This window comes from Kwoniella mangroviensis, assembly GCF_000507465.2.
Source record: "Kwoniella mangroviensis CBS 8507 chromosome 1 map unlocalized Ctg01, whole genome shotgun sequence".
NCBI classification, from domain to species: Eukaryota; Fungi; Basidiomycota; class Tremellomycetes; order Tremellales; family Cryptococcaceae; genus Kwoniella; species Kwoniella mangrovensis.
In genome coordinates this window covers 2,115,756-2,141,936 of record NW_027062533.1, presented here as the reverse complement: position 1 = coordinate 2,141,936, position 26,181 = coordinate 2,115,756, and the positions used below count along the sequence as shown (strand labels likewise).

At 44.7% G+C, this 26,181-nt stretch overlaps 8 protein-coding genes across 8 annotated transcripts; 5 read left to right on the top strand and 3 right to left on the bottom strand.

The window, feature by feature from the left end:
• Positions 1-46: 46 nt before the first annotated feature.
• On the bottom strand, positions 47-1,596 carry I203_100784 (uncharacterized protein; the record flags this gene model as incomplete). Its single annotated transcript, XM_019149942.1, has 3 exons — positions 47-322; positions 392-1,241; positions 1,343-1,596. 3 exons carry the CDS (start codon positions 1,594-1,596, stop codon positions 47-49), a joined length of 1,380 nt encoding a protein of 459 aa, XP_019000638.1.
• Positions 1,597-2,036: 440 nt separating this feature from the next.
• On the top strand, positions 2,037-7,205 carry I203_100783 (uncharacterized protein; the record flags this gene model as incomplete). The annotated part of the gene is made up of 22 exons (XM_019149943.1): positions 2,037-2,100; positions 2,178-2,224; positions 2,309-3,066; positions 3,283-3,626; positions 3,686-3,770; positions 3,826-3,918; positions 3,986-4,044; positions 4,098-4,332; positions 4,399-4,525; positions 4,585-4,659; positions 4,772-5,120; positions 5,179-5,275; positions 5,337-5,405; positions 5,576-5,708; positions 5,784-5,854; positions 5,910-5,941; positions 6,007-6,109; positions 6,166-6,205; positions 6,259-6,302; positions 6,367-6,539; positions 6,603-6,813; positions 6,902-7,205. 22 exons carry the CDS (start codon positions 2,037-2,039, stop codon positions 7,203-7,205), a joined length of 3,513 nt encoding a protein of 1,170 aa, XP_019000639.1.
• Positions 7,206-7,826: 621 nt separating this feature from the next.
• I203_100782 (uncharacterized protein) lies at positions 7,827-10,676 on the top strand (the record flags this gene model as incomplete). The annotated part of the gene is made up of 11 exons (XM_065516727.1): positions 7,827-8,274; positions 8,330-8,593; positions 8,682-8,775; positions 8,840-9,104; positions 9,177-9,242; positions 9,357-9,450; positions 9,540-9,681; positions 9,779-9,862; positions 9,954-10,006; positions 10,101-10,201; positions 10,287-10,676. The coding sequence occupies 11 exons, from the start codon at positions 7,827-7,829 to the stop codon at positions 10,674-10,676; spliced, it is 2,001 nt and encodes a 666-aa protein (XP_065373545.1).
• A 497-nt stretch (positions 10,677-11,173) lies between these two features.
• On the bottom strand, positions 11,174-12,798 carry I203_100781 (uncharacterized protein; the record flags this gene model as incomplete). The annotated part of the gene is made up of 8 exons (XM_065516726.1): positions 11,174-11,308; positions 11,392-11,468; positions 11,551-11,621; positions 11,713-11,895; positions 11,967-12,237; positions 12,360-12,480; positions 12,547-12,665; positions 12,765-12,798. The coding sequence occupies 8 exons, from the start codon at positions 12,796-12,798 to the stop codon at positions 11,174-11,176; spliced, it is 1,011 nt and encodes a 336-aa protein (XP_065373544.1).
• A 2,786-nt stretch (positions 12,799-15,584) lies between these two features.
• I203_100780 (uncharacterized protein) lies at positions 15,585-17,725 on the top strand (the record flags this gene model as incomplete). Its single annotated transcript, XM_019149946.1, has 3 exons — positions 15,585-16,104; positions 16,165-17,114; positions 17,180-17,725. The coding sequence occupies 3 exons, from the start codon at positions 15,585-15,587 to the stop codon at positions 17,723-17,725; spliced, it is 2,016 nt and encodes a 671-aa protein (XP_019000642.1).
• Positions 17,726-18,798: 1,073 nt separating this feature from the next.
• I203_100779 (uncharacterized protein) lies at positions 18,799-21,206 on the top strand (the record flags this gene model as incomplete). Its single annotated transcript, XM_019149947.1, has 11 exons — positions 18,799-19,026; positions 19,128-19,340; positions 19,437-19,518; positions 19,589-19,855; positions 19,926-19,993; positions 20,051-20,078; positions 20,144-20,216; positions 20,277-20,675; positions 20,782-20,890; positions 20,958-21,017; positions 21,084-21,206. The coding sequence occupies 11 exons, from the start codon at positions 18,799-18,801 to the stop codon at positions 21,204-21,206; spliced, it is 1,650 nt and encodes a 549-aa protein (XP_019000643.1).
• Positions 21,207-22,074: 868 nt separating this feature from the next.
• Positions 22,075-23,985, top strand: I203_100778 (uncharacterized protein; the record flags this gene model as incomplete). The annotated part of the gene is made up of 7 exons (XM_065516725.1): positions 22,075-22,118; positions 22,186-22,397; positions 22,519-22,813; positions 22,902-23,301; positions 23,356-23,519; positions 23,583-23,687; positions 23,781-23,985. The coding sequence occupies 7 exons, from the start codon at positions 22,075-22,077 to the stop codon at positions 23,983-23,985; spliced, it is 1,425 nt and encodes a 474-aa protein (XP_065373543.1).
• Positions 23,986-24,180: 195 nt separating this feature from the next.
• I203_100777 (dihydroorotase, homodimeric type) lies at positions 24,181-25,675 on the bottom strand (the record flags this gene model as incomplete). Its single annotated transcript, XM_019149949.1, has 5 exons — positions 24,181-24,825; positions 24,901-25,046; positions 25,206-25,365; positions 25,481-25,568; positions 25,641-25,675. 5 exons carry the CDS (start codon positions 25,673-25,675, stop codon positions 24,181-24,183), a joined length of 1,074 nt encoding a protein of 357 aa, XP_019000645.1.
• Positions 25,676-26,181: the final 506 nt, after the last annotated feature.

Below are 26,181 nucleotides of genomic sequence, written 5' to 3'. Positions count from 1 at the left end.
TTTTGGACACATTTTTCTTAGAGTCATTGGTCTGGATTCGGTACCCTTACCAGATCGATTCGACGTATTTACTCCTTCCACTATTCCTTAGCAGCTCAACCACTTCTTTCTTCATTTTGTTCACGCCCTGAATGCAATCTGTTCCTCCATGGTCGCATTTTGTTATACCATCAACGACCGATCGTTCCAAGTTTGCCCCATCTTCCTTGAGCCCTCTTAATCCTAATACTCGTAATGAAGGTAATTTCGTCTTTCCAGGTAACAATAGCCCTTCCAAGATCTTAGGTGTGAGCTCAAATCGAGGGAACGACAAATCCAAAATCTTTTCGAGTGGATCATTAGCTTATGAACCACCGACATGTGTGCAGATGGCCAAAGCTGGAAGACATACCTTCAACACTATCAATTTCCTGCCTAGCGTACCAAACCCCCTTCTTAGTCCATCTTCGCTGATCACTTTCCCTCCGAACGTCGTTCCCACCAGAGATAATTCCCTCAATCCTGCAGGTAGAACGGAAACCAGCCTGTCTAGATCTGATGGTAGTGTGCTATATCCCAAATTTAGAGATGTGATCGAGCTGAGATTGGGTATCCGAGGGAGAATGGATTGGGGCGATGAATGGAGAGTTAGTGAGAGGTGGGTCAGGGTAGGTTCAGATATTGAGGGAGCATCCCAGTCGTTTCCAATTCCAATTCCATCATCTTGATTTTGTTTATCAGATTCTCGTAATCCGTCACCGAACGTCAGGCCCGGTCGATCTGGCGGAGGATCAGATGATATAGCCAAGATAGACTTATCTGATAATCTATGTTGACTGGTGGAAGGCAAGAGAGAAGCTGTGTGGAGTAACGATGATCTTAAATGTAAAGACAGATATGGTATTTGTTCACGAAGTATTTCACCTAGAGTATATGATTCTTCCGGTTCATCCGAATTGCCTTCCTCCGGGGAGTAAAGGATCGGCTGATCGTCTTCTAGATACCTTAATACGGTTCTAAGGCAATGTTCCACCAAGGTATTCGATTGCGTAATAGGACTATTGGACAGCAATGATGTAGATAATTTAAGCTGCCAAGTAGTGATTGGTTGAGGAGATCTTGTAGCATGGGCGTGACCCGGAGCTATATCTGTGGTAGATGATGAAGATTGAGATGGTCGCCAGGAGGGTGGAGGAGCTGGACCAGCTACTGATCGAGAGGCTTGACGATGAGCTATATTATTACGGCGGAGAATCTCGGCGCTATAGTGATTCCAACCGATCGGCATCAGCGTACTCAAAGAGTCTCTCGAATGACAGTCCTACGAAGGATAGGCCGCGTCGATGATAAATGGCGAACTTACGGATGGACCCCTCTATTCTCAACCTCCACTAAGCCCCCTATCCCACTCGTCCCACTGGTAGAAGCTATAGGAGAAGGTGCCCATACTCTTTCATTGGTACTAGTCCCATTCAGATGGGGTGGTACATCTCTCGGTCGTGCATTCCGAGATGAAGAGAGTAAGTCGTTGACTGATTTTTCTGATTTGGTGTCTGTTCTTTGGATTTGCTGAGATGAGTGAAGGAGATGCTTGAACGTTGGGAGGTGCTTTGGCATTGGCTCTTGTGTGAGAAGGAATGATGATGGCTTTTGCGCCGATCCTGTGAGCTGAATTGGCTGTTTCTAAGTCTAAGGCAATGAGGGGTACTAGCAGTAGAGGATGGACATGCGAGATTGTTGTCATCTTGCAAGTGGTTTGAATCAATATGATCAATCGTTTTGATCGGCTCAATTTGAATTGCCGCTCCGGTTACCCCGCACCCCGCCCCACGTGTGCTTGCCCTGACTCCACAGTACGAGTACGACCCGGTTCGCTTTAGGCCGATTGAGATGACACAGCGATAGTAAGATGACACGGTGAGATCAGATGATAGATCAAACCAGACAACGCATCGCTCACACTCTCATCTCCTTCCTCATCCTCCTCAACACGACAGACATAGTCACCTCGCCGTTCATTTCCGTGTCTCGCTTGCAATCGTAAGCATACTGCCAGGATGAGCACATACGATACTCCATCCCGCAAGCACAGCGGATATCCGCAAAGAACGAACGGAGCTAGTGAGTGGGACCACTGCTCACTGATCGCACTCATGCATTCACCTGGTAGTATGAGCTGATGACGCCTGATAACGTAGGATACAAGCACCTGGGATCTACTCATGGTCGTCTAGATCAATTCATCGTGAGTGATTTCAACCGTCTCCACAGACACTATACTCCTTTGTTCGCCAAGCCAAGCAGAGCTGACCATGATAAACGTTCTCAGGGAGGGCATTATGCAGATTACAATCTCTCTTCCCTCCTCTTTGCCCATCGCCTTGACGACTCCAAACACGTGAAGCTAGAAGTATGGTCCGCGCCCAACCGATCCAAGCCGTCTTTCGAAGAGGCCAAGCGCCAGAATTATCGGATCGCCCATAAAGGTGAAGAATTTGGTCCATCATGGTCCAATCATTGGTTCCGCATTACTCTACACATCCCTTCGGAGTGGGAAGCATACGAGAGGGTTCAACTTGAATTCGATTGTTCGGGTGAAGCCATGGTCTACACGGTCGAAGGAGATCCGATCCATGGATTGACAGGTGGATTTGGTGGTGATCGACGAGTTGAATTCATCATCCCTCCCGAAAACAGGGATGCGGGGGTAGGGCATCTCTATATCGAAGCGAGCTGTAATGGGATGTTCGGTATTAACGATATGGATCCACCTGATCCCAACCGATATTACAAACTGAATTCGGCTGACCTCGTCGTACCGAATATGGAAGCTTGGAGGTTGATGTGGGATTTCAATGCCATTCATCAAGTCTATAATACCCTACCTGACGATTCACCCTTGTCCAAACACTCTTTATACGTCGCCAACGAGATCATGAATGTCTTCAAGAGAGGTAGTCTGGAGAGTGTAGGGAAATGTAGGAGGTTGGCAGAAGAGATCTTAGGGAAAGGATGGGAGAAGCAAGTCGGAAAGGATAGTGAGGATGCTGATAAGCAGAAAGGGACGTTGTGGGGTGTTGGTCATTGGTGAGCTATCTTAGTTTTTGCCCTGTAATCCCATGATCTTTCTATATCTCGACTGTCCTCCACATCAGCCCCATCCTATAACCTATTGTTGCTTCACCCTCTATCGCTGTCCCATCACGTAAACACCGTCCATCTTCTCTTCTATCTATTTCTTCTGTCTCCTACCTATAAAATACCTCAGGATATAGATAGTGATACTGTTCGTCTCATCCTCAGTCACATTGACACCGCTTGGCTATGGCCCTTCTCGGTTACCCAACAAAAGTCCGCGCGATCTTGGTCAACCCAATGCGACTTGATCGATCGATATCCCGAACATCGATTCTCCGCGACCCAAGCTCAACAATTCAAATGGACCGAAGAGCTATATCCCACTTTATTTGCAAGGATCAAGAGCAAAGTATCAAAAGGATCGTTCCAACCGCTAGGTGCAACTTGGGTAGAAATGGACACGAACATGCCCTCTGGCGAGGCTCTGGTCAGGCAGTTCTTGTACGGTCAGAGATACTATGAAAGCAGATTTGGTTTCAGGGCGAAGACTTTCGTTCTACCCGATACTTGTAAGCCGTATCGTTGACATATACTTGAGCACAGCTGAAGACATCTCTTGCTGTGATAGTCGGTTATTCTAGTCAATTGCCTCAGATCTCTCGACAAGCAGGTGCACCTAATTTCTTCACGCAGAAACTATCCTGGAACTCGATGTAAGCTAGATGAAGGTGAAGAGCCTTCCAGCTTAGCTGATGAGAATGGTTGTAGCAACAACTTCCCACATACTACCTTCAATTGGGTCGGTTTAGATGGATCACAAGTGCTTACCCATATGACTCCGGTGGATAATTATAACAGTCAGTGAGTACTGCTTTGTCAGCTTAGCCTCTTCTGTCAAAAAACGAGCTGAGCGTTGGGATTGTACCAGATGCGATATCGGAGACATCAGGAGAGGTATGGCAGGACACAAGAACCTGGATGTTAGCTGTATGTCGAATGCCATTCTTTGTTTCAATACATCGCGCTGATTCTGGTACTAGCTCAATCGCTCTTGCTCTTTGGTAATGGGGATGGAGGTGGTGGACCTACTCCACCGATGCTCGAGAAGCTTCGACGAGCAAGAGCCATTGGTAAACGGTCCGATGCCGGTGGTCAACTACCACTCGTAAAGATGGGAGGAAGTTTCGACGAATTCTATGATTCGGTCAGGAGAGAGACTGAGAACGGCACGAGATTGCCTTACTGGAGAGGAGAATTGTACTTCGAACTTCACAGGTCAGTTATCACTTCATCTAAAGTAAAGTCAATGCAAGCTGACTTGGTTTGCTTTGGGTCGTGTAGAGGGACATACACTTCACACGCATCGATCAAGAAAGGCAATAGGAAGAGTGAGATCCTCATGCGAGAAGCTGAGTATGCAGCTACGATCGCTAGTCTGATCGATCCGGATTATGATTACCCAAAAAAGGTCAGTTAGCTGTATTAGGATGGCGATCGCGATAACCAAAGCTGATGATATTGGGTTAGCGACTCGATGCTGCATGGGAAGATCTATTATTATGTCAATTCCATGATGTTTTGCCTGGAAGTGGTATCGCTATGGTACGTACCACCTTCACCCGTCATACCCCTCAGATCATCAATCCCAGATGCGTGCAATCCTGTTTCATCATGGAAGAGCGTAACGATACTGATAACAAGGAGAACTATTTAGATCTATGAAGACGCCGAGAAGAAATACGCTTCGATCCAATCGTCTATCCATGCCGTGATCAATGAAGCTTACTCGATAATCTATCATTCGTCTTTCCCGATCTCAGCCGAAGAACCAACTAAGATCGCTGGACCGATTTTCGCTGTCAACAACATACCTGACTATCCGCGACAGGAAGTCATGAGTGCTCCTATCAGCGCCCATACGCAGATCGAATCGAAATCAGCTCAACTTAGTAAAGATGGTCAGACAAGTTACCTGTTGGTTGCTACCAAAAACGACGAGAATAGTCATGGGGATTTGATGATGGCCAACCCTAGAGGACTGTACGCCAATCCTAGAGTCCAAGGTGAGCTTCTGGCATGGGTAGCCCCTAATTGCGCATCGGCTGATCTCATCATTAATAGTCACTAAGAAGGATGATCTCTTCATCATGGCCAATAGTGTATTGTCAATGAAGATTGAGAATGGGAGAATCACCAGTATCTATGATAAAGCCTTGGAGTGAGTCGACTGGCGGTAAGTCCGATAGAGTCGAAGCTGCTAACAGCCTTGTGACGTATAGTAAGGAGCTTGTACCCCATGGTCAGACTGGTGGTTTGGTGATTATGGAAGATCATCCAAATTACTGGGAGTGAGTCATTTCTATCGCCAAAAATGATCCATGAATGATCGTACTGATGAAGTCTTCTTTGTTGCTATCTTACTTAGTGCTTGGTGAGCTTTATCGACTTGGCCGTACCGTAAACTGCAAATACACGTAGTACTCGGGAGACTGACAGTGTACGTCTGTGCGTCTTCTAGGGACGTTGACGAATTTCATCTTGAGAAACAAACTCATCTCAAATTCGAGTCCGTGCATATCAAAGAAGAAGGACCGCTGCGAGCAATTGTTGGAGCTAGTCTGCAAATTGGTCAAAGTCGTATTGAAGTCAACGTGAGTTTATGGCTTACACCGCTACTTATCATTATGGGATGGGAAGGCTGAGATGTGCGATATGTGGATATGTAGATCTCAATGGACGCCATTCCTGCCTCTCTCAGAGCTGATGCAAGAAGTATGATCCGATTTGATGCTGTCATGTGAGTCTCAATCTTGTTAAAGTCATTGATGACAACAAATTAAATGAATCAACAGCGACTGGCGAGAGAAACATCAATTCTTGAAGTGTGAGCTAGCCACTACAAACGTGTGATGTCCGGAGCGCCAGGCTGACGCAGTTTCCACTTAACAGTCGAACTTCCACTTGACATCTACTCTGACTTCGCTACTTACGATACTCAATTCGGAACGGTTGCGAGGCCTACCCATAGAAATACAAGTTGGGATGCTGCCAAGTGAGCTATTCGTACCGATTAGCCGTGAAGTGTCAGATAGCTGAAGCAAACGATAGGTTCGAAGTTTGTGGACATAAATTCGCTGATCTATCCGAGGTGAGTTGGCATGATCTCGAGAGTAGGGGTATTTAGCCAACGAATTATCTCAGTATGGGTATGGTGTAGCCATTCTGAATGACTGCAAGTACGGATAGTGAGTAGCTTCATATTCAGGTAGTTCGGTACAGAACCTGATTTAGCTTGGAACATCAAAATAGTGCTACCCAAGGTAACATCATGCGACTATCTTTACTACGAGCTCCTACTCTACCAGATGCGGACTGCGATATGGGCACTCATTCATTCTCATTTGCGATTTACCCTCATAAAGGTACTTTCGTTGAGAGCGACGTGGCTAAAGTCGCGTATGCCTTCAACACTCCTATGAGACGTGAGTGAAGCGCTTTCCTTGGTACTTAGATTAAGGCCGACCATATGTCATGTCCCGATATAGTGAGATACTCGAAAGACCCTATCGATATCGCGCTTGAACCACTGGCTTTACAATGCCCGTTCAAGCTGCAGAACGCGCCTAACGTGATGCTCGAAACTATCAAGCGAGGAGAGGATGATGAATTCTCATCTCATAAAACGGACGGAAAGAAGACCATAGTTTTGAGATTGTATGAGCATTTAGGTGGACATGCTAGGGCTGTTTTAAAAGTGTGAGTCCAGCTGGGATCATCCACCGTTAAGATGAACCTTCAAGCCTGGAGCACTGGGCTGATAGTCGCAAAAATCTATATGATGTAGTACCGGTCTCAACGTAGTGAAAGCGGAAGTGGTCAATATCTTGGAAGATCACCTCGAGACTCTCAAGATCCATTCGCGCTCGGAGGAGCATATTTTGACGTCTACAGAAGAGGCCGACGAGGAGGAGTCTTGTGGGGACAAGAAGAAGAGACCACCCAAAGACGATGGATCTTCAGCGATCAAATTATCCTTCAGAGGATTTGAGATCAAGACTGTCAGATTGACCATTGAAGATTCACATCATAAGGACAAGGATGGGAAGAGGGAAAGAAGGGAATCAGAATGCAGTTGGGTCAAGATCTAGTTGCTGTATACTTTGGTGTCCGTGGATAACCCTTGAAGAAAGAGGATATGGTTGGTGGAAGGAAATGTTCAACCGCTGGTCGGAGTCTTGTATATGCTGTCTGTCACTTGCTTGGTTGTGAATTACTGTGAATTGGGTCCAATCAAAGATCAAGAAATGAATGAATGGATAAACGTTCTGAAAGTTCTCGATGAGATTAATCGCTCATAGGACGCCCGCTGAGTCACCGTGAATCTTACGTTACCATCCATGGTCGAGTGTGGTGTATGAGTGAGTCTAAGCGCTACTAATTCAACTAAGTTACTCACTCGCCGTACGCGTACTCTTTGGTAATTCGGTAACTCGCACTGGAGCAGATGCAGCAGGTGCTATTTTCAGTAACTTTGGTGTCGGAGTTGACCGAGTGTCAGGTGAGTGGGATCCCCCTCGGTCAAACCCGATGTCTACTTTTATTGGAATGAGATTGGATCGCATGTATGACTTACTTCTTCTGCTGTCCATCGTCTTTTTTTTTCTCTCTCAAATCTGTGAATTCTCTAGTGCGGGTGCCTCTTCTATTCTTGTGGATAATTCGGAGGTCTCCCTTCTTGTATTATAGATGGTCGGTATAGGAAGAAGACGATGTCTATAGATAAACCAACACCGATCCGATCGGACACAAGTATAACAGAAACACCTACAAGTTCGACATCCACACTTGCAGGAGGAGAAGGAGGAGAGAATTGCGATACTCATATGAGCATGTCAAAAGGTAAAGAATGTGATTTGCCGGATGTGCGACCTAGGGATTATGGGGTTGGTCAGAAGGAAGTTGATGTTGAGGCTGGACTTTCAAGATCACCTTCTATCCAAATAATCCGATCTCCATCTCAACAAGTCAATACGGATAAAAACCAGAACCAGAACAAAAGTGAAAATGAAAATGAAAACGAAAAGCAAATCATAGAGACTCAGGAAGAAGAAGAGATAGAGATGATTGATGGTAGACCTAAAGATATATATGATCGATTCACGAAATCACAGAAGAATCGAATATTGTTCATTGTCAGCTATTCAGCCATTATCGCTCGTGAGTCTAACCATCTTGACACAACTCAAGACACCATACTAATACCGAAGTGTAGCAATGACTTCTTCCATATTCTTGCCTTCCATTCCTCAGATGTCCGAGCAACTCCACACTTCCCCCGAAGTAATCAACTACACCGTAGCGATATTCATCCTAGTCATAGGGATAGCACCTGTCTTTTGGTCACCTTACGCAGGGTTTTACGGTAGAAGACCGGTCTATCTCGCTTCGATGCCAATCATGGTGGTTTCTAGTATTGGAGTCGCGTTAAGTAAGAATGTTGGGGGAGTGACGGCTGCAAGAGTTATTCAAGGGATAGGTAAGTTGATTTTTAACACTTTGAGGTCTGCTATCTATCATTTAATTACAACTTCAATGCTAATTCCGCTCTACCATATCGTCTATAGGTAGTTCATGTTTCCTCGCGGTTGGAGCGGGAAGTATAGGAGATATCTTTAGACCTACGGAGAGAAGTAGGGGTATGTCAGCGTTTTATATGGTGTAAGTCTATCTCCTTTTCTCCGTTTGCAATCCCCTCTCATGGCTGATCAATTTTACATCGCAGCACTCTCTTAGGTCCAGCTCTCTCTCCAGCCATAGCAGGGATATTCACAGAATATACTCCAGCAGGATGGCGATCATGTCAATATTTCCTTGCTGGCTGTGGGGCTTTGTCGATCTTCCTCGTGTTCTTCTTCTTACCTGAGACTTCCCATCCGCCTTTACCCCATGATACACTCAGACAACAAAACGGCAAGAAATTCATCTGGTATTTCTGCAATCCCCTGACTTCGCTGGGATTATTGAGATGGCCTAATATCCTTATCGCTGTGAGTCTCTCAACCACGTCATCTTCTTTGCCTTCTCATTGGAACTAACACGTTGTATCATATGAAAAATAGACGTTCATATCAAGTTGCGGTATGATTGACACTTATTGCGTTTTGGTACCTCTTTCATCCGTTTTTGTGAGTGATGCCTCTTCCGTCCTAGCAGTATTACAACGTTTCTCGCAGTCTTGTCTTGTGTTTTTTCATAATTACTGATTTACCTTTTTGTTATCAATTGTCGAACAATTGTAGAAGGAAAGATATCATATCAACAACCTGGCAATTGGAGGATGTCTATACCTAGCTAATGGAGCAGGTAATATCCTAGGTTCGAAGATTATTGGACGTAAGTCGGGTTTTCGGCTTTCTTCGACCATTCATCTCGGGGGGGAATAAGGGAATAGATGCTGATTCATTTCATCGTACTATATATAGCATGGGCCGATGCGATAGTGATCAAGTACATTGCTAAAAGGGGATACAGAAGACCTGAAGATAGGTTGAAATCTGCTTTATTCGGTATAGGCGTCATTATGCCTTTATCGAATTTGGCTTATGGCTGGTTGTTACAATATGGGTGAGTGAAAGAACATAACCAAATAGGGGGATCATGAAATGATTATATTGATCGCTGATTGTACTCGTGGATGTGCATCTCGAATCATCAATTGTAGAGTCGGTGGAATCGCTGCTCCACTCGTCATGGTTTTCTTAAATGGTTTAGCGTTGATGTTTGGTTTCGCACCATTGAATACTTAGTGAGTGGTGGTACTATTGTACTGTCACCTCAATGCCAATCAAATAAGATATACGTGGCGTGTGCTAATCATCTTCGGTGCTGAATTACAGTCTGGTAGATGCCATGCAAACTAGAAGTGCAGAAGTGATCGCTGTGAACAATTGTAAGTGTGGACCTGCCGTCTATATATCCAGTTGATCATACCAATAAATTTGTACTAAACACGATGAGGTCGACTGACTTGAGATTTCGAATAGGTATCCGATATATATTTGCGGCGGCAGCTTCAGCTTGTATACTGCCTATTGCCAATTCCATAGGATGGGGATGGACAATGACGATATGTGCAATCTTAACTGTGAGTGTCGTGCTTTTCCAGCTATCAACAATCTCTTACCAACCAGAACTAGGTGCTGACTTGGTCGCTTGTTTGCACGTAACAGTGGGTAGCAGCACTTGCATTATATTTGTTGTACAGATATGGGGATAGATGGCGTGAAAAAGCTAATATGAAATATGGAATAACCTCAAGAGAGGCTGATGAAGAGAGAGTGGAAAGTGGAAAAGATGAAGAATCGGCTGTACGGGAACATGAGCAAGGTCAAAGTGTGATCGAGCGAAAGGACACACCCACTGCTCCAGCAGAAGAGATAGGAACCGACACGGTACAGAACCACAATCAAGAGGAAAAAGTAGGAGAGAAAATTGCCAGACCGAACAAATCGAGTGGTATCAGGAGGACTAGAACGAATACCAATGATTTACCTAATGTCGAGCAGGTCTTGAAGAGGACAGTATCGTTAAGTGGACAGAGTGTACATGGTGGTGGGTAGATATATCAGACATACATTGAAACAATTATATATGTAAAATAAGGGGGACGGAACGATCAACAATATGGACTTGCTTTCTTGTATCTCAGATAGGTTACAATGCAACCACTTTGCTGATTTACCAGTCCTGTACCAGACTACCATGTTGGAATCATCGAGATAATTTTCATCATTTCTACGTGACAGGAATGTGATATTTGACTGTACGATAATTCGATTAAATCCCAAGTCACCTAATAGCTAATAATGATCTATGTATATGTAATATGATAAAAGTAGGTATGATATGAAACAGAAAAATCATTTGTGTAAAAGGGGACAAGACAATCAAATCAACACCTGATAAGATCTTTTCTAACAAAGATTCGACAAAGAAATGAATAGATAGGTAGATTATTTACAGTAAGCATGAACAGTACAGTACCATCTCGATCGTGTGTATTCCCGTAACCCCATTGAACACCAATTCTTCTTTTTTCGCATCGTTTTAGGTTCATTTAGTAATATGCTCCATAAACATCTTCTCCCCAATCATCTTCCGTTATACTCTTCCAAGCGAGGTATATCAACCCTACTGATCCTGCTTCCAGCAGGGTAGAGAGGAATGAACTGTTCACTTTCCCATTTGACGCCTAATGTTACGATATCATGCGATTGTAATTTCTGTTAGCGAAAGATTGAGGGAATAACAGATATGATGGAAAAGAAAACTTACATCACATAATGGCTGAGAGACAAGGAAGAATATGACTTGCCCAACTGCGAAGAGGATGCAAGCGCCTAGGTATAACACTGATTTGGTACGGATCACAACCAGTAAGCTGGCTATTTCGGGGTACTTCATACTTTGGGTCAAAACAGAGATATCACTCACGGGCAGGTTTGGTTTCTCTCAAAGTATTCAAGGTGATATATAACATCAAGATTGTATAAATGACCACAGCACTATCAAATGAATATCCCAACGAATGATTTTGTAGTCAGCTTCAACATTTTCGACAAGAGATTGCTACCATCTTCGATGCGGGATACTCACATGGCAGGCCATAACAAGGTCAAAATGAATAACGCAATATTCTTCAAGTACGTTAAGTCTTCACCCGAAATTTCAAATACGTTGGTCCATCCTAGAGAAGTATCCAATGAGATGTATAAAGTGGGTATAAAGAATAAGATAGCAAGGATTGATAATGGTGCTATGGCAGCTGCTGTTCCGTCTCTGAATGTACATCAGTCAAATATTTCAATTAATACCGACTGCAAGCAGATGTTGTATTTATGATGACTCACTCGACCAACTGCGTCGCTATGATAGCATTTCCAAGCAGAACCCAAAACAAACTAGCGATCAAGGCGACATGTATACTACGGAGTATCGAAAGAGCTGTCGAACCTTGTTCCAACAAGGATGACATCGTTATGATCTGCAGGGCAGAATGGACACCGTATAGGAAAAGGAAGAAACGAAGTTCGATACGTCCCACAGCAGCTTTTCGCTTCGAGGCGTGGATTGATAGTGAGATGGCGAGGAGGAATGATAGGGCGGAGAGGACGATGAGAGCTGTAATTTGATAAAGTGGAATGGATGAATTGATTCTATCAACATACATCCTTTCCTTTTTTTAGACGTCTTCTTGTTCCACGCAGTGTGATCACTTATGACAAGCAGGGACCAGAACTCACCTATGTCACCTGGCGATCCTCTATGTCCCACTCTTGCCATCTCACAGTTACTCCCCACACCCACACCAGCATCTGAACGAGCGACTTGCACAACCGGATCTTCCCTTGCACTCTCACCCGTCTTCATGGAGTAATTCAATACAATCAGTCAACCGTCGAGTGCGAAGTGAAGGAGGTTGTAACTCACAACGTTGTAATTAGTGAAGAACTCTGAAGAGTCCGGGAATAGGTTGGTGAGTGATGGTGGATCGGCGTTCCATATTTGGGAGAATAACAGATTACATTGCGGTAAGACCGTGTGAGAACCTGCGATGTTGGGATATGGGGTTATATCAATATCAATTGGATCGGTGACGACTATGGTCATAAAACGGTGTCGTTTCAACCCTTTGATTGTCTACTCACAGATCCAAGAGAATGAACCGAATGGATCTGGCATCGCGGTGACTCAGATTCCTTATCACCCGTTTCCCAACCCGCTGTCAATCTTCTGCAGATGTACAGTTATAAAGTCAGAGTTGAACTCGTTGATCAATCAATTCGAGATAATAAACTCTTCGGTATCCAGTGAAGAGAAATCTGTAAAGTCCAAGCTCAGCTGGTGCTTGAGGATTTCGGGATAGCTAGGTTGTCAAGGACTTTGAATTAGAATGGTCGTCAAGTCAAGAAAGCCAAGAAAGCGAAAGCGAAAGCGACCGGCGCTTGATCGTTCCGACTACTGCTGAAGTGATGATGAGAGGAGATGGGATGATGAGAAGATGGGTAAAGGGTTATCGATCATATGATCATAGTCAAGTACGAGTGCTCAATTGATGTGGAATGTGGAAGAAAGAAAGGATGTTGACGCCGTTTGTCATAAGGTATGGGTAGAAGGACAGAAGGTGGCGACGGCGTAGACAAGGTCAATGCTCACTTACTGGGTTATGAGGTACGACGTTTCACCCCCTAAGAGATACCCAAGCTTCAATCTGCCGTTATAAACAGTCTGGTCTGGTGCGGTCTAGAGTCGATCAGAGTGGTCGAATGGCCTTGCTGGATTGTAGGATGATGATTGACTGGGATGATCAATCTTCAATTGTACTCCTTAAAGGAAGTTGGTTGTAAATCCGAGTAGCAAGAATTGACGAAAGCGGTGCGGTGCTGTGGATGGACTAGAAGGTTGAAAGGATGACTGGGTGTGTTCGAGTATCAGTTCCGGTCGATGATACTGATTGATGATAGACCGATATTTGAGTATGGTCGATTGATGACATGCATAGATCAGAAGTAAGTAAAGGATGATGCATGCATGATTGCATGTATGATGAGCATCTCCGTCAGTGTCGTCAGTCATGGTCATTTGGTATGTGTATGTTGAACCAACTTCTACTGGTGTCTCCTTTGTAAGGGCGATCCAAGCGACATGGACATAAAGGGTCCGAGGCGAGGGTCAAGCGGGTGTATGATACGCCATGTGTAGAGTGCCTTTGAGCTTGGACCTCTTGTCATCGCAGCTGGTGTTCGTGGCATGCATGGTGTTAGTAGTCTTGCTGAACATATTTCTCAGTGTTAGTATCAAGTGATCACTGTCTTCGAGAGAAGGTGAAACAGGGTGATCAGTCTATCCGAACGAATGTGTAGTACGGTCTTGGGGTGATAGATCGGTAGCAGTTTGACGTTTCGACGTTTCGGAGTAAATCTTCTTTCTTTTCTATTTTTCTCTGTCGTCTGACCGATCGGCCAATCAGTCGGATTCCAAAGTCAAACTCGTACTCTTACTCTCTTGGTCAGTCAAAAAGACAACAAAAAAGAAATTCGGTAGGTATACGAGACAACTCAAAACGCGACTTTTCTTGTTATTGTTGTTTGTTGGTATTTACCGTATTGCTGTTTCATCTGATCGCGTCTTTTCTTGTGTTTTTGTCGATCATCTAAATCCCACGTCGCCTATTCTTGGCTTTTGACATCTAGGCCTTGGAAGTCATCTTTCCCAGGTTCTTGGGAGACGTGTGTACGATCGCAGTGACTGGGGTGAGTGAGTGTCTTTTACATAATTCATGCTCATCTTTTCACCCGCAGACAGAATCCCAAAAAATAAATCACGTCCTTTTGAGTTTTTGATGAGTCTTGACTTTCAGGGTTTTGTGTTGTGATTTCGGATAAAAGCAGCATGCGCATGAGAAGAGAGGAAGAAGGGACCTGAAACGTTGATAGAAACCCTTAAAATCAATGATTTCTTTTTGTGACATTCCATTAATCGATGTGCATAACTGAGGCTTGACGTGACGACCACACACCACGAACCCACAGCACTAACGCGTAAACATATCTCATCGTTCATGATGAGCCAAGTGAGAGCAAATGGGAACGCCCCTGATGTAACCTCTTGGGGCGTCTGGTTCGAGTTGGAATAGCAGGATAGGACCAGATGCACAGTAAAAGCAAAGCAAGCAAAGTAATTCACGTCGATGAGGTGGTGCAAAATAGACACCACTCATACATGTTATATTCTTTTCTTCTTCCATCTCTTCCATCTCTTCATTGTCTTCCTTCATCTAAATCTGTCTTGTAATTCTCTCTATCCGAACACCCTCCATATATTCTCTCTTAGCTCGACTCTATATACTCAACGCTGATCATCACCTCGATTGAGTGATCATCCACATACATACAAACAAACAGATCAACGCCCAGACCCACAAACAATACACCCATTTTCCACGTTTGACACATCAAAGGGAGAGAGGACAAAGGAATCGACCAGAATAGAGAATTAGAAACCAGAAGCACGCTCAGTCCGCTTTCTTGCTTTCTTGGTTCTCCCTGTTCCCCCTACTCTTCGGGGGTCCTTTCAACTTCCTTCCGTCACTCAAACAATGTGAGTATCGGTGTCATATAAATAACCTGGCAAATCACCAGACTGCTTTCTTTCATTCTTTCCCCCTTCTTTCTTCACTTCTCTCTCACCTATCTTTCCCACCTCTCCATTCATATATCCAATCTCACTCCTCCTCCTCCTCCTTCTTTCCCTACTCACGACAACCCTCTCATCCACCATACATTACACTTGCCACTTCAACGCTCAATCACGATCGGTAACGCTCTTGCTCACGTCACTGATTCTCTTACGAACTTGCAGTCTACTTTCACGACCCCACGTTCTTTTCTTTCCATATAGAGTCTGGTACTCTATCCAATCACAACAACCTATAAATCACCCCGGTAAACAAATCAAAACAACCGAAAATGTCCTCAGCATCCTCGATAACCTACACTTTCACCTTGTTCTCTCTCCTTTCCTTATTACCTTCTTTGGTCCTTGCCGCACCAGATAACGATGTCACATATCAAATATCGTCCAACTCTTTTTCCAACAAGTGTCTGGCCACACAGGGAGATTGGAATGGTGCGAAGGTAGTATTGAAAGATTGCGATGAAGATGATACTACTTGGAAATGGACTGGTTCCCATTTACAAAATACCGCTACCAACCGGTGTATCGATATCCCTGACGGTGGATGGTGGAATGGAAACAAACCTCAAGTATGGGATTGTTTTTCATACAATACCAATCAACAGTACGCCGTCAGTGGAAACAATATAAAATGGAATGACTGGTTCTGTCTCGATATTACCGATGGTAAATCCGATGATGGTACCCTTATCCAGCTTTGGCAATGCTACAACGGAAATACCAATCAGCAATGGACTTTCACAGAAGTGGAAGAAGTTGAAGATGGTGCGGATGACGAAGATTGTTCGAGTGGTAAGTCGCTCAGCATCTAAAATGGGATCCTCTATGCTGATATCGCACTGCTTCCTCTAGTCACCGTCACTGCTACCGCAACCGCTGTTGCTACTGCCTCTGCTATCACGTCCGATACTCCTACTGCAATTTCCACCAGTACGATTGGTGGTGGGCTCTGGGCTGGTTCACCTTCCGCCAATGCTTCTGCTACCGCTTCGTCTACATGGGGAACTGCCTCTGTCACCGAGACCGCTTCATCTTGGTCATCTGTCAACAACACCGCTGCTATCACTGCTACCGCTACTGCTACCTCATCATACTGGTCAGCCTCTGCCAACGGCACCGCCTCTGCCACCTCGTCTGCTAGCACCTCCGTTTCCACCGGATCCGTTTCTTCTGGTTATCTCCAGACGAGCGGATCTAAGATTGTCGACAGCGACGGAAACGAAGTCGTGCTCCGAGGTACCAACATCGGTGGATGGTTAGTATGGGAAGATTGGATGTGTGGTATTACCGATTCGACCAACCCTGATCGATTCCCTCTCAACACACTCGAGAGCCGATTCGGTACCGACAAAGCTAACACCCTCTGGGAAGCATGGATCAATAACTGGTTGACCTCGGATGATTTCGACAACATTGCCAACATTGGTTTCAACGTTATTAGACTTCCTTTCGGTTTCAGAAACCTTTACGATGCCAGTGGTAACTGGAGAGATGATGCTTTCACTCATCTCGATTGGGCCGTCGCTCAAGCCAAGCAAAGAGGTATCTACGTCATTTTGGACTTCCACATTTGGGCCGGTCAACAAGCTTCGTACTCTGCTATCTCGGAAAACACTGATGATGGTCAAAGTCAAAGAGATGCCGCCGGTGAAATCTGGAAGAAGGTTGCCACCCACTACCTCGGTGAATCGATCATTGCCGCCTTTGATGTTATCAACGAACCTACCGGATCATGGGGTAACAACCTCCAACAAGACTTGTACAATGCCGTTCGATCCGTTGATGCCAACAGAATCATCATTGTGAGTAACCTTTTGAATGCTCGACAGACATGAAATTTCAAAGCTGACGAGGCTTTGATATTTAGCACGAATCCATCTCAACTGACCCAAGCACATACGGTTGGACCAACGTCGTCTACTCATTCCACGAATACCTCATGATGGGATCCGACTACAGCTCCAATGTCCAACAATACGCTGAAAGTGTACAGGCTTACGTCGACAAATGGACCAGTTACGGTATCCCCAGTATGCTCGGTGAATTCATGGCTGATGGCGAGACCCTCTCTTACATCTTGAACCAAGCGAACAAATACAACTTGTCCTGGTTATCTTGGGCTCACTCTACCGTCAACATGGGTCGATGGGGATTATGGAACCACCAAGGATTCTATGTTGATGTATCCTCCGACTCATACGATACCATCTTGAGTTCATGGTCCAACATGCCTTCAAAGCAACAATCCACCATCATCTACGACCAATTTAAGGCTGGTGCGACCGGGTCCACTTCCGTCTCCCAGAGGAAGAGAGATGTACCTCCTACCAAGAGATTAACTGCCAGACACGGTGGTAGATCTAGAAGATCGAACTTGCCTGGTGCTCACGGTATCCAAGGTATTTCTTTTTAATTTTTGGATTTTTTTGGAGTGAAAGGGGAAAGAAAGGAAAGAAAGAAAGAACAATTTTGATCTGATTTCATGTAAATACGTCCTTATTCATTCACGGACTGTCGTCAAAGATAAGAATAAGAACATTTGCATCGACAATCTTCGGCGTTGACTTGTAAATGCAAGTCATCATTACATCTTTAATTATGATCTGTTGATCAGATTATAATTATCTTCATATTTATACTATGTTCGATTAATTTTTTACGATACACAAATGGGTTTTTATTTTATACAGTGGGTTTTTATTAATTTGACAATCTGACAATTCTCACAATTGTCGTTTACAATTGCATTTCTTCATCATGGAATGCCATGCCATGTCGACAATCTTTTGGTAGTATTCGTATTCTATGATTTACTTTGTTGTACAAAGTAAGAGTAAATGGAAGAGAAGGAAGATCGCTAGTCGGTCTTTGTATAGAACATGCCATGCATCTATGGACTACCATGCACACCACCACTTGACCCCATGGTCCATGGGGACATTTCGTATACAATGGATGAGTCGACAGACTATGACATATACAGCTGTACTCGTAGCTGCAGCTCTGATAGCATCTGATTGCCCGATAAGCGCTTGTGCTGTGCTTTGTGCTGTGTGGACGTGTTTATCGGTTATCGGGTTAACCGCGCTCACCCAGACACATCAAACAACAAATGACCAATTGACCATCCCATCCCATCCCATCCCATTCATCCTTCTGCGTATTCTTATGTATATATATATAACTTACATCTGACACATACACAGTCCATCGAACACAGTATATAAGCCTCTCTTTAAAGCGGCACCGATCAAGTAAGTCTCACCTTGAGAGGTCATCATTTCATCTAGCTTTCATCCAGTCAATCAGTTTACAAGACCAACCACGAAGTCGGAAAACAAAGGATCATCGTTCAACTTATATCATTCCCCCATTTCCACCCTACCACTGAGATATACTAAATCCACCTAGTGAGTATCTCAGCTCTCTGCATCTCCTCGACCCTGCATACAAGCTGACATAAATACATAGTAGAAATCATACACAATGCTACCCAAGTCCATCTTTCGACCATCCACCTTGAAGGGCCTCTCAAGATCTCAAGCGAGATATTTGTCTACTCGAGCATCGAAGATCCTCTCTTCCCTCGACTTACCTACCGATACCAATACCACCATTCCTGGTTGCTTCGATGGTACTTCATGGAAAGGTTCAGGGGAGGAGTTGATCTCTAGATGTCCTGCTACGGGAGAAATCCTGGGAAGGGTCAGAGGGGTGAGCTCAATATTTCCGTCCTCCTTCCTTCTTCCCCAAATAACTTTGTATGACTCTCAGCTCGGTTGCTGACCTTGTCTGTTCTTGTTTCTGTGTGACAGGCATCAATCGAAGAGACCCATTCGGCCATTCAAGCATCCCTCGAAGCATCCAAGATTGTACGAAGGATGCCAGCCCCGAAACGAGGTGAAGTCGTGAGACAGATCCGAGAAGCACTATCCTCCAAAGTGGACGAGCTGGGAGATCTGGTATCGCTAGAAATGGGTAAGATCAAAAGTGAAGGTAGAGGAGAAGTAGTTGAATTTATCGATATTGTAAGTTTTCTCTATACTATGTTTCACTGCCTTACTTCATACCGATCGTATCGTCGTATTGTAATAGGATACTCATGGGATTACATATGATTACAGTGCGATTACGCTACGGGATTATCGAGATCGATGAAAGGAAATGTGTTACCTTCGGAGAGACCTGAACATGTAATCTACGAGAGTGAGTGTCTCCCTTAAACAACGGCTTGCTACAGAACACCTGAATGGTTGTGCTGACTGTGTCATTTTAGACCCTAACCCACTGGGTGTAGTGGGAATACTCTCCGCGTTTAATTTCCCAGTAGCAGTCTACGGATGGAATATGACCATCGCACTCGTCACTGGAAACTCGACCATTTGGAAACCCGCTCCATCAACCCCCCTTGCGTCTATAGCAATCACAAAGCTGATCCAACCTGTCTTGGAGAGGAACGGTCTTCCGGCTGCTGTTGCTGCTCTTGTGTGCGGTGGGGTGGATGTGGGTAAAGCTGTTGTGGGAAGTACAGATATACCTTTGAGTGAGTGGATATATGTAACTCGATGTATATACTGAATAGTTCAGGCTAATTGCTACGATTGATATTGTAGTCAGTTTCACTGGAAGTGAGAAGGTAGGAAAGGAAGTTGGTAAAGCCGTACAAGATAGATTCGGAAAGGTGAGCTGCGTTGGAGTGGTATGCCTCCGATATCAGCTTATATAGACATATTGATAGGCCATCCTCGAACTCGGTGGGAACAATGGTGAGTACAGAACAAACCATGAAGCACTCATGGTAAAATCACTGATTCAAGCAACCACTAAACAGCTGTCATTGTTGACGAGGACGCCGACCTCGGTCTCGCGTTGCAGGGTGTGCTCTTTGCTGCTGTCGGTACTGCGTAAGCTTCAGTCCACACGAATACTGGCCGAAAGCTTGCTGACAGGCGAAACCCAAATAGCGGCCAGCGATGTACCTCAACACGTCGATTGTTATTGCATAAGTCCATCTCTTCCGAATTTCTCTCCCGTCTATTGCAGATATACGACTCCACTCATCCAACTAGCCAATTGCTCGTTGGTGATCCATTGGAACCCTCCACCTTGATCGGTCCCTTGCATAACCCAGCTGCAGTGGAAAAGTACGAAAAGACCTTAGTGGGTATAACCGAACGTGGAGGAGAAATATTGACGTTGAGATCCGGAAGGATAGAAGGTGGTGAATTCGGTGTGGAGGATAAAGGGAATTGGGTATGGCCGGTCGTGGTTAGGCCATCAAAGGATGATCAGTGCTGGAACGAAGAGGTCTTTGCGCCCATTTTGTATGTTAGGGAATTTGAGACGATCGAAGAGGCGATTGAGTGAGTATCGTGATACCTTTAACCAGTCCTCGGTTTTACCCCCACCTCAATGGTCATATCTCGTACGGCATATGCTCATGTTGGGATGGTCTTCTTCTTGTTGCAGAATCAACAACTCCGTCCCTCAAGGTCTATCAAGTTCTCTCTTCACTTCGAATGTCCAATCGATGGGTAAATGGTTAGGTCCCGATGGAAGTGATTGTGGAATTGTCAACGTACGTTTCTCGTTACGTGAAGTATATACCAAATCGTTCATATGCTTATCTATCTCATGACTTGTAGGTCAACGTAGGTACGTCGGGAGCTGAGATAGGAGCAGGATTCGGAGGTAACAAATCGACTGTGAGTGATCGGTCAACTCGGCCATCCTGCATCCTTCTGCTATGCCAAGCTAATTGTGATTCATAGGGATGGGGAAGAGAGTCCGGTGGCGATGCATGGAAACAATATGTCAGATGGTCGGCGGCAACTGTCAATTATTCTTCAAAGATGCCTTTGGCGCAAGGTGTCAATTTCGGTATTCAGGCATGATTGTTCTGGAGGCTATATAGATCCTATTGCATCAGTGATGGCCTTAGATCAATTCAAGTTTGATCAGTGGAATGAGGCATATGCATTGGCTGTCATTGCCTGATACGATGATTGTCGGCCGGCGGCTTCACGAACTTGCACAGGTGAATTCAGTATTTATTTTGATGTGATGAGCATTCATGCTTGATTCAGGTTTACCTGTTAATCGGCGAACCTTTCTCACAAACCCTTGGAAGCGAGTATCGAAAATCTCCGAGTGATCGATCACTCCTTTCTTCTGACCTACCAACACCGCTGACCCCTTTATGAACTTGGACTTGGATGCGCGACTGACCTTATCCCCACTGCGCATACATGCAATGGAAGGATACCACAGTAAAAGGTTGAAGGAAGAAGGTACCGTTGTGTCTTCCTACTTGCCCCAAAGTGTGTTTCTTTGTGAGGTTATTTTCGATGGAGTGTGTCGCTTTGGATTTCTTATCGCTCGATAAGATCTAAACAACTCATCAAAACATCTTTGATCGAAAAGTACGTACTACTCGGATCCCTTGATAAGGGCAGCGTACATCAGACAAACAGACATGGCCGACAAGCCGATACTGCACTTGCACGCTTTGACGCTGTGACTCAGATTGAGATCTATTTTGGTCGAGAGTGAGATGTTGCTTGAAAAAAAAGCAGTAGAAAGAAGATTACCGTTGGGGCAGGGCATGATGATGGATACATGGCAAATACCTTTAGATGTCTATATATACAGAGATAAATAGAACGAACATACACTGATCTGATATTTGACCTACACTTGACCTTGTTTTCTCATCAACACCAACCAGTTCAATCTGAGAAAGGTAAACAGTAGGACCGCAAGATGTCAAAATCAAAAACAAGATCAAAACTTCTATTTCTCACCTGGTGAGTTCAGTCTCTCACAATACTTCAACAATGATGACTGAAAATCCCTTTGGGTCATATAATGTAGTTGCGAAGCGGGTCAAGCGAATATCCAATTATCGGTTATCGATAAACTCCAACATCTTCATGGTGAAGATCTATATATTTACTTGTGTTCGTTCGAATCGCTCAGGAAAAGATGTCCGGACAATGTGACATTCTTGACGGTTAAGGGGAAAGGAATAATCCAGCATTTTTTGGATAAATACGATGATAGTGAGATTGATAATGGGAGACAAGGTGAGTTCTACGATTACGTCTACAATACACAGTGTAACTGTCGGACGCTGTACTGTACTGTACCGTACCGCACTGTGTTGCACCTAACAGGATGTTTGACTGACCTGATTGAACTTTTCAGGGGGCCTCCTCAAACACTTATTCACTCCACCGGGTTTCTGTGGAGCCATCAAACTCGCTTTATCAATGACCAGTATCCTCCATGCGGAGGAGCCATCGGATTACGTCTACTATGCTCAACTGTGCGAACAGATCATCGCTGATCTCGATCCCGATTTCATCGTTTGCGACGCAGTGTTCGAACCTGGTAGAGATGCTATAATGAAATTGGCAAGGAAGTGTATACTCCTCAGTCCGAATACTTTCAAAGATCTGGCGACTGCTCAACAAGGTAGAGATGTCTTCAAATGGCCCTGGTGAGTTCTCTTTGATCACTATCTATGATAATGATCCTGCGGTTTTTGCTTGCTAATCTATGTCCGTCCGTGCCTTTGACACATGCAGTCCCGGAACAGGTTATCCATACCCTCTTCCATGGTATCTCCGACCCCTCAACACCCTCTCATTCATATTTTTCGCCAAGTGGGTTTTGGAGTACGACGGGCGACATCGACTATTCAACAAAGTAAGAAATCAATCCGGTTTCAAAGGGAAACTACCAATGTTTCAAAATAAATCTTCGCTTCAAACGAATTTCTTGTGCGTATCAACTGAGAAAGTTGAAATTCCGGGTAAAATTCCAAAATGGTTGAAATGCTGTGGACCAATACTTTTACCTGTCAAACCTTTAGAAAGTATTGATATGGATTTATATAAATGGGTGATGAAAAGACCTACTGTGTTGATTGTTTTGGGTACTCATTATAAGACTTCCCAAGAATTCGCCAATAACATGTTGATCTCCGTTAGGATTTTATTGGATAAGTGAAAGGATGTACAGGTATTATGGAAATTACAGAAATACGGTCATTTCGATATAGATGAAGGATCGCGTAAAGATCAAGAAGATAGATTGAAGATTGTCGATTGGCTTAAACCAGATCCATTGGCGATATTGAAAACTGGTAATGTGATTTGTTTCGTTAATCATGGTGGGAGTAATTCGTACCATGAGGGTTTAGCGTGAGTCACACAGATTGCTGCTACTATTGCGAGTCCTTTCAGGTGACCAGAGTTTTGCGGTAGTACCGGAACACCTCAAATCCTCATGCCTGCCTGGGTAGACTGTTATGATTTCGCTGGAAGATTGTCTTACTTCAATAATGGAGTATGGGGTAATGCCAAAGCTGCGTGAGTGTCATCAGACTCGTACAGTACAGTAGATGCTATCGAATTAAGCTGACCTCGCACATCATAAAATTGTTTCGTCTCTTACTCATCCAGTCCCGGTATCTCTCAACCTGAATTCACCAAAGCTCTCCTTAGGGTAGTGGGAGCCACCCCAGATGCTCCTGAAGCTCAGAGAATGAAAGCTAGGTGCAAGGAATTGTCTTATATTGTCACTGAGAATGGGACAAGGGAGGGAAGTACTATTGCCGCCCAGAGTATCTGGGAGGAATTGCAACTCGAATTGAATAAGAAGAAATGATGCTCTCTACGTTTTGGGGCGGATACTAGCGAACGATATCGATGGAAATTAGATCATTGATTGGGGAACACCAACGACTGAGCTATAGAAAATAAGATATACTAGACATTCATATTGTATTTATGCTTAATCTTCACACCCTTGCTTGCAATTTGTATACAATATGCATACAGATCATCATCTCCTTTTACTTCTTCAATTGACGATTTCCCATTCCAATTTCTTACCCGTCCAGAACGGTAAAACCTCAATACCATCTTCACCTTTTAATGTACCTTTTACTATCCCCTGACCTTCCTCTCTGGATGTTCTGACCAGTCTTAGCTCCTGTCCCTTTTGAGCAGGGACTTTGTAGAAGTTCCTACCATTATCACAGACGAATTTCTGTAGTTGATCTAACGCTCCGAAACTCTCCAACAGGGTCGCGACGAGCGGTATCAATATGGGCGAAGTGTACACACCAGCCGCACAGGCTGATACGCTGTGTCCATCCTGGGTGAGATTAGGTATCTTGCTCGAGAGAGGATGGGGAGCGGAATCTGAACCAAGGAAAAACTTGGGATTACCGGATTTGATTACTTCCTGCAAAGCCTTTCGATCTTTAGGTTCTTTAGCCAGGGGTTTACAGAAATGGTGGGGTTGAGGAGCGACTTCGTCAATTGTGAGATAGAGATGATGAGCGGTGATGGAACATGCTACGTTGGCTGGAAGGGAGAGAACAGTGTCGACTGCATTGGAAGTCGTAGCGTGTTCGAGGACAATACGGAGATTGGGGAAATCATAGGCGAGCTTCTTGAGGTGGGACAGGAAGTGGACTTCGGCGTTGAGGATGGATATGTTCTAGAAGTAGTCGATGATATCTATTCGTCAATCGATATATATGTGGAATGGCTGTTGTTGTATGCGCCCACTTACCTTCTCGGGATCACTGGGTACTTCTCCATGTAGATTCAATACCATTCCTTCCTCCTCCATGGCTTTGAATACGGGATAGTACACTCCGTAATCTTCTATACCGGAATTGGAATTTGTGGTGACACCTCGAGGATATGATTTTACGCCTAAGAACCAGTCATCCAGTATGATCAGCAAATGAGAATGATCCATTATCTCGCTCGCCCACACCCACGCCCGTGCTCAGATCAGACTTCATGCAATCCCAGCTCCACAGCTCGTCACATCGCCCTGTTGGACTATCATTTTTGATATTGGGTACGCACCACTGATACCGGCTTTAGCAGCTGTCCTGATCTCCTCAGGGGTGACATCGGGATGCAAGTAGAGAGTCATGAGCCATTGGATGGAAGGATCAAGTCGTTCGAGTTCGGCTTTGTAAGTGAGGACAGCATCGGTTGAAGTGAGTGGTGGGACAAGGTTGGGCTGAGACACCATCATGCGACATATCAGCATTTCAAGGAATTGATTGCAACAGGTGGAGAGTGTACAGCCCACAACCGCTCGAGCCTGGAAACAAGTCAGACTAAAGATGACTTACCATGACGTATGCGGTTCTCACACCTCCCTTGGCTACTTGAGGGGTAACAAGCTCACACATCTTCCCCTGACGGACATGGACATGGAAGCTGATATGATGATCGTAGATCAAATCAGTAAGGTATCTCAGGAGGGCCTGAATTTACACACGCGTCACTCACTCCGCAGGAGCAGGCATTACCATCTCGTCGGGCATCTTGGTCTTCGTGCTTGGATGATGGGATCCTCTAAGAGGGAAAAGAAGGTGCCGTTTCTTATCGCAGTTCGAAGAAAAAGTTGGAGGTCTATTTGGCTGTTTGCAACATGAATGCGGCGATCTCCGACATCAGGTCTCGTCTGTGGCAGTGTGATCCCAAACAGTTCGTGTGTTTAGAACGACGAAATTATCGATTCGTTATGCGAACGATGCAAGAGCCGCTTGGAAATGAGAGAGTCATATGCACAAAAGCCCCTCAAAATTTTTATACGGAGAGCATGAGATAATATATAAAGCAGCTCCCCCTGCAGTCCATGCTCCGTCACTAAGCGATCACCCTTCATAGACACATGCTTCCTTTGAGAGAAGCCGAACCTCTGTATCACTCTGAGCCAGGCTACGAAACCCGGCGCAGAGCATGGGCTGATGGGACTCATCAGCACAATGAAGCATCCTGAATCTTGGTATCTCGCATTCGGAGTGGGTTCTCACTCTGATGGGGGAAA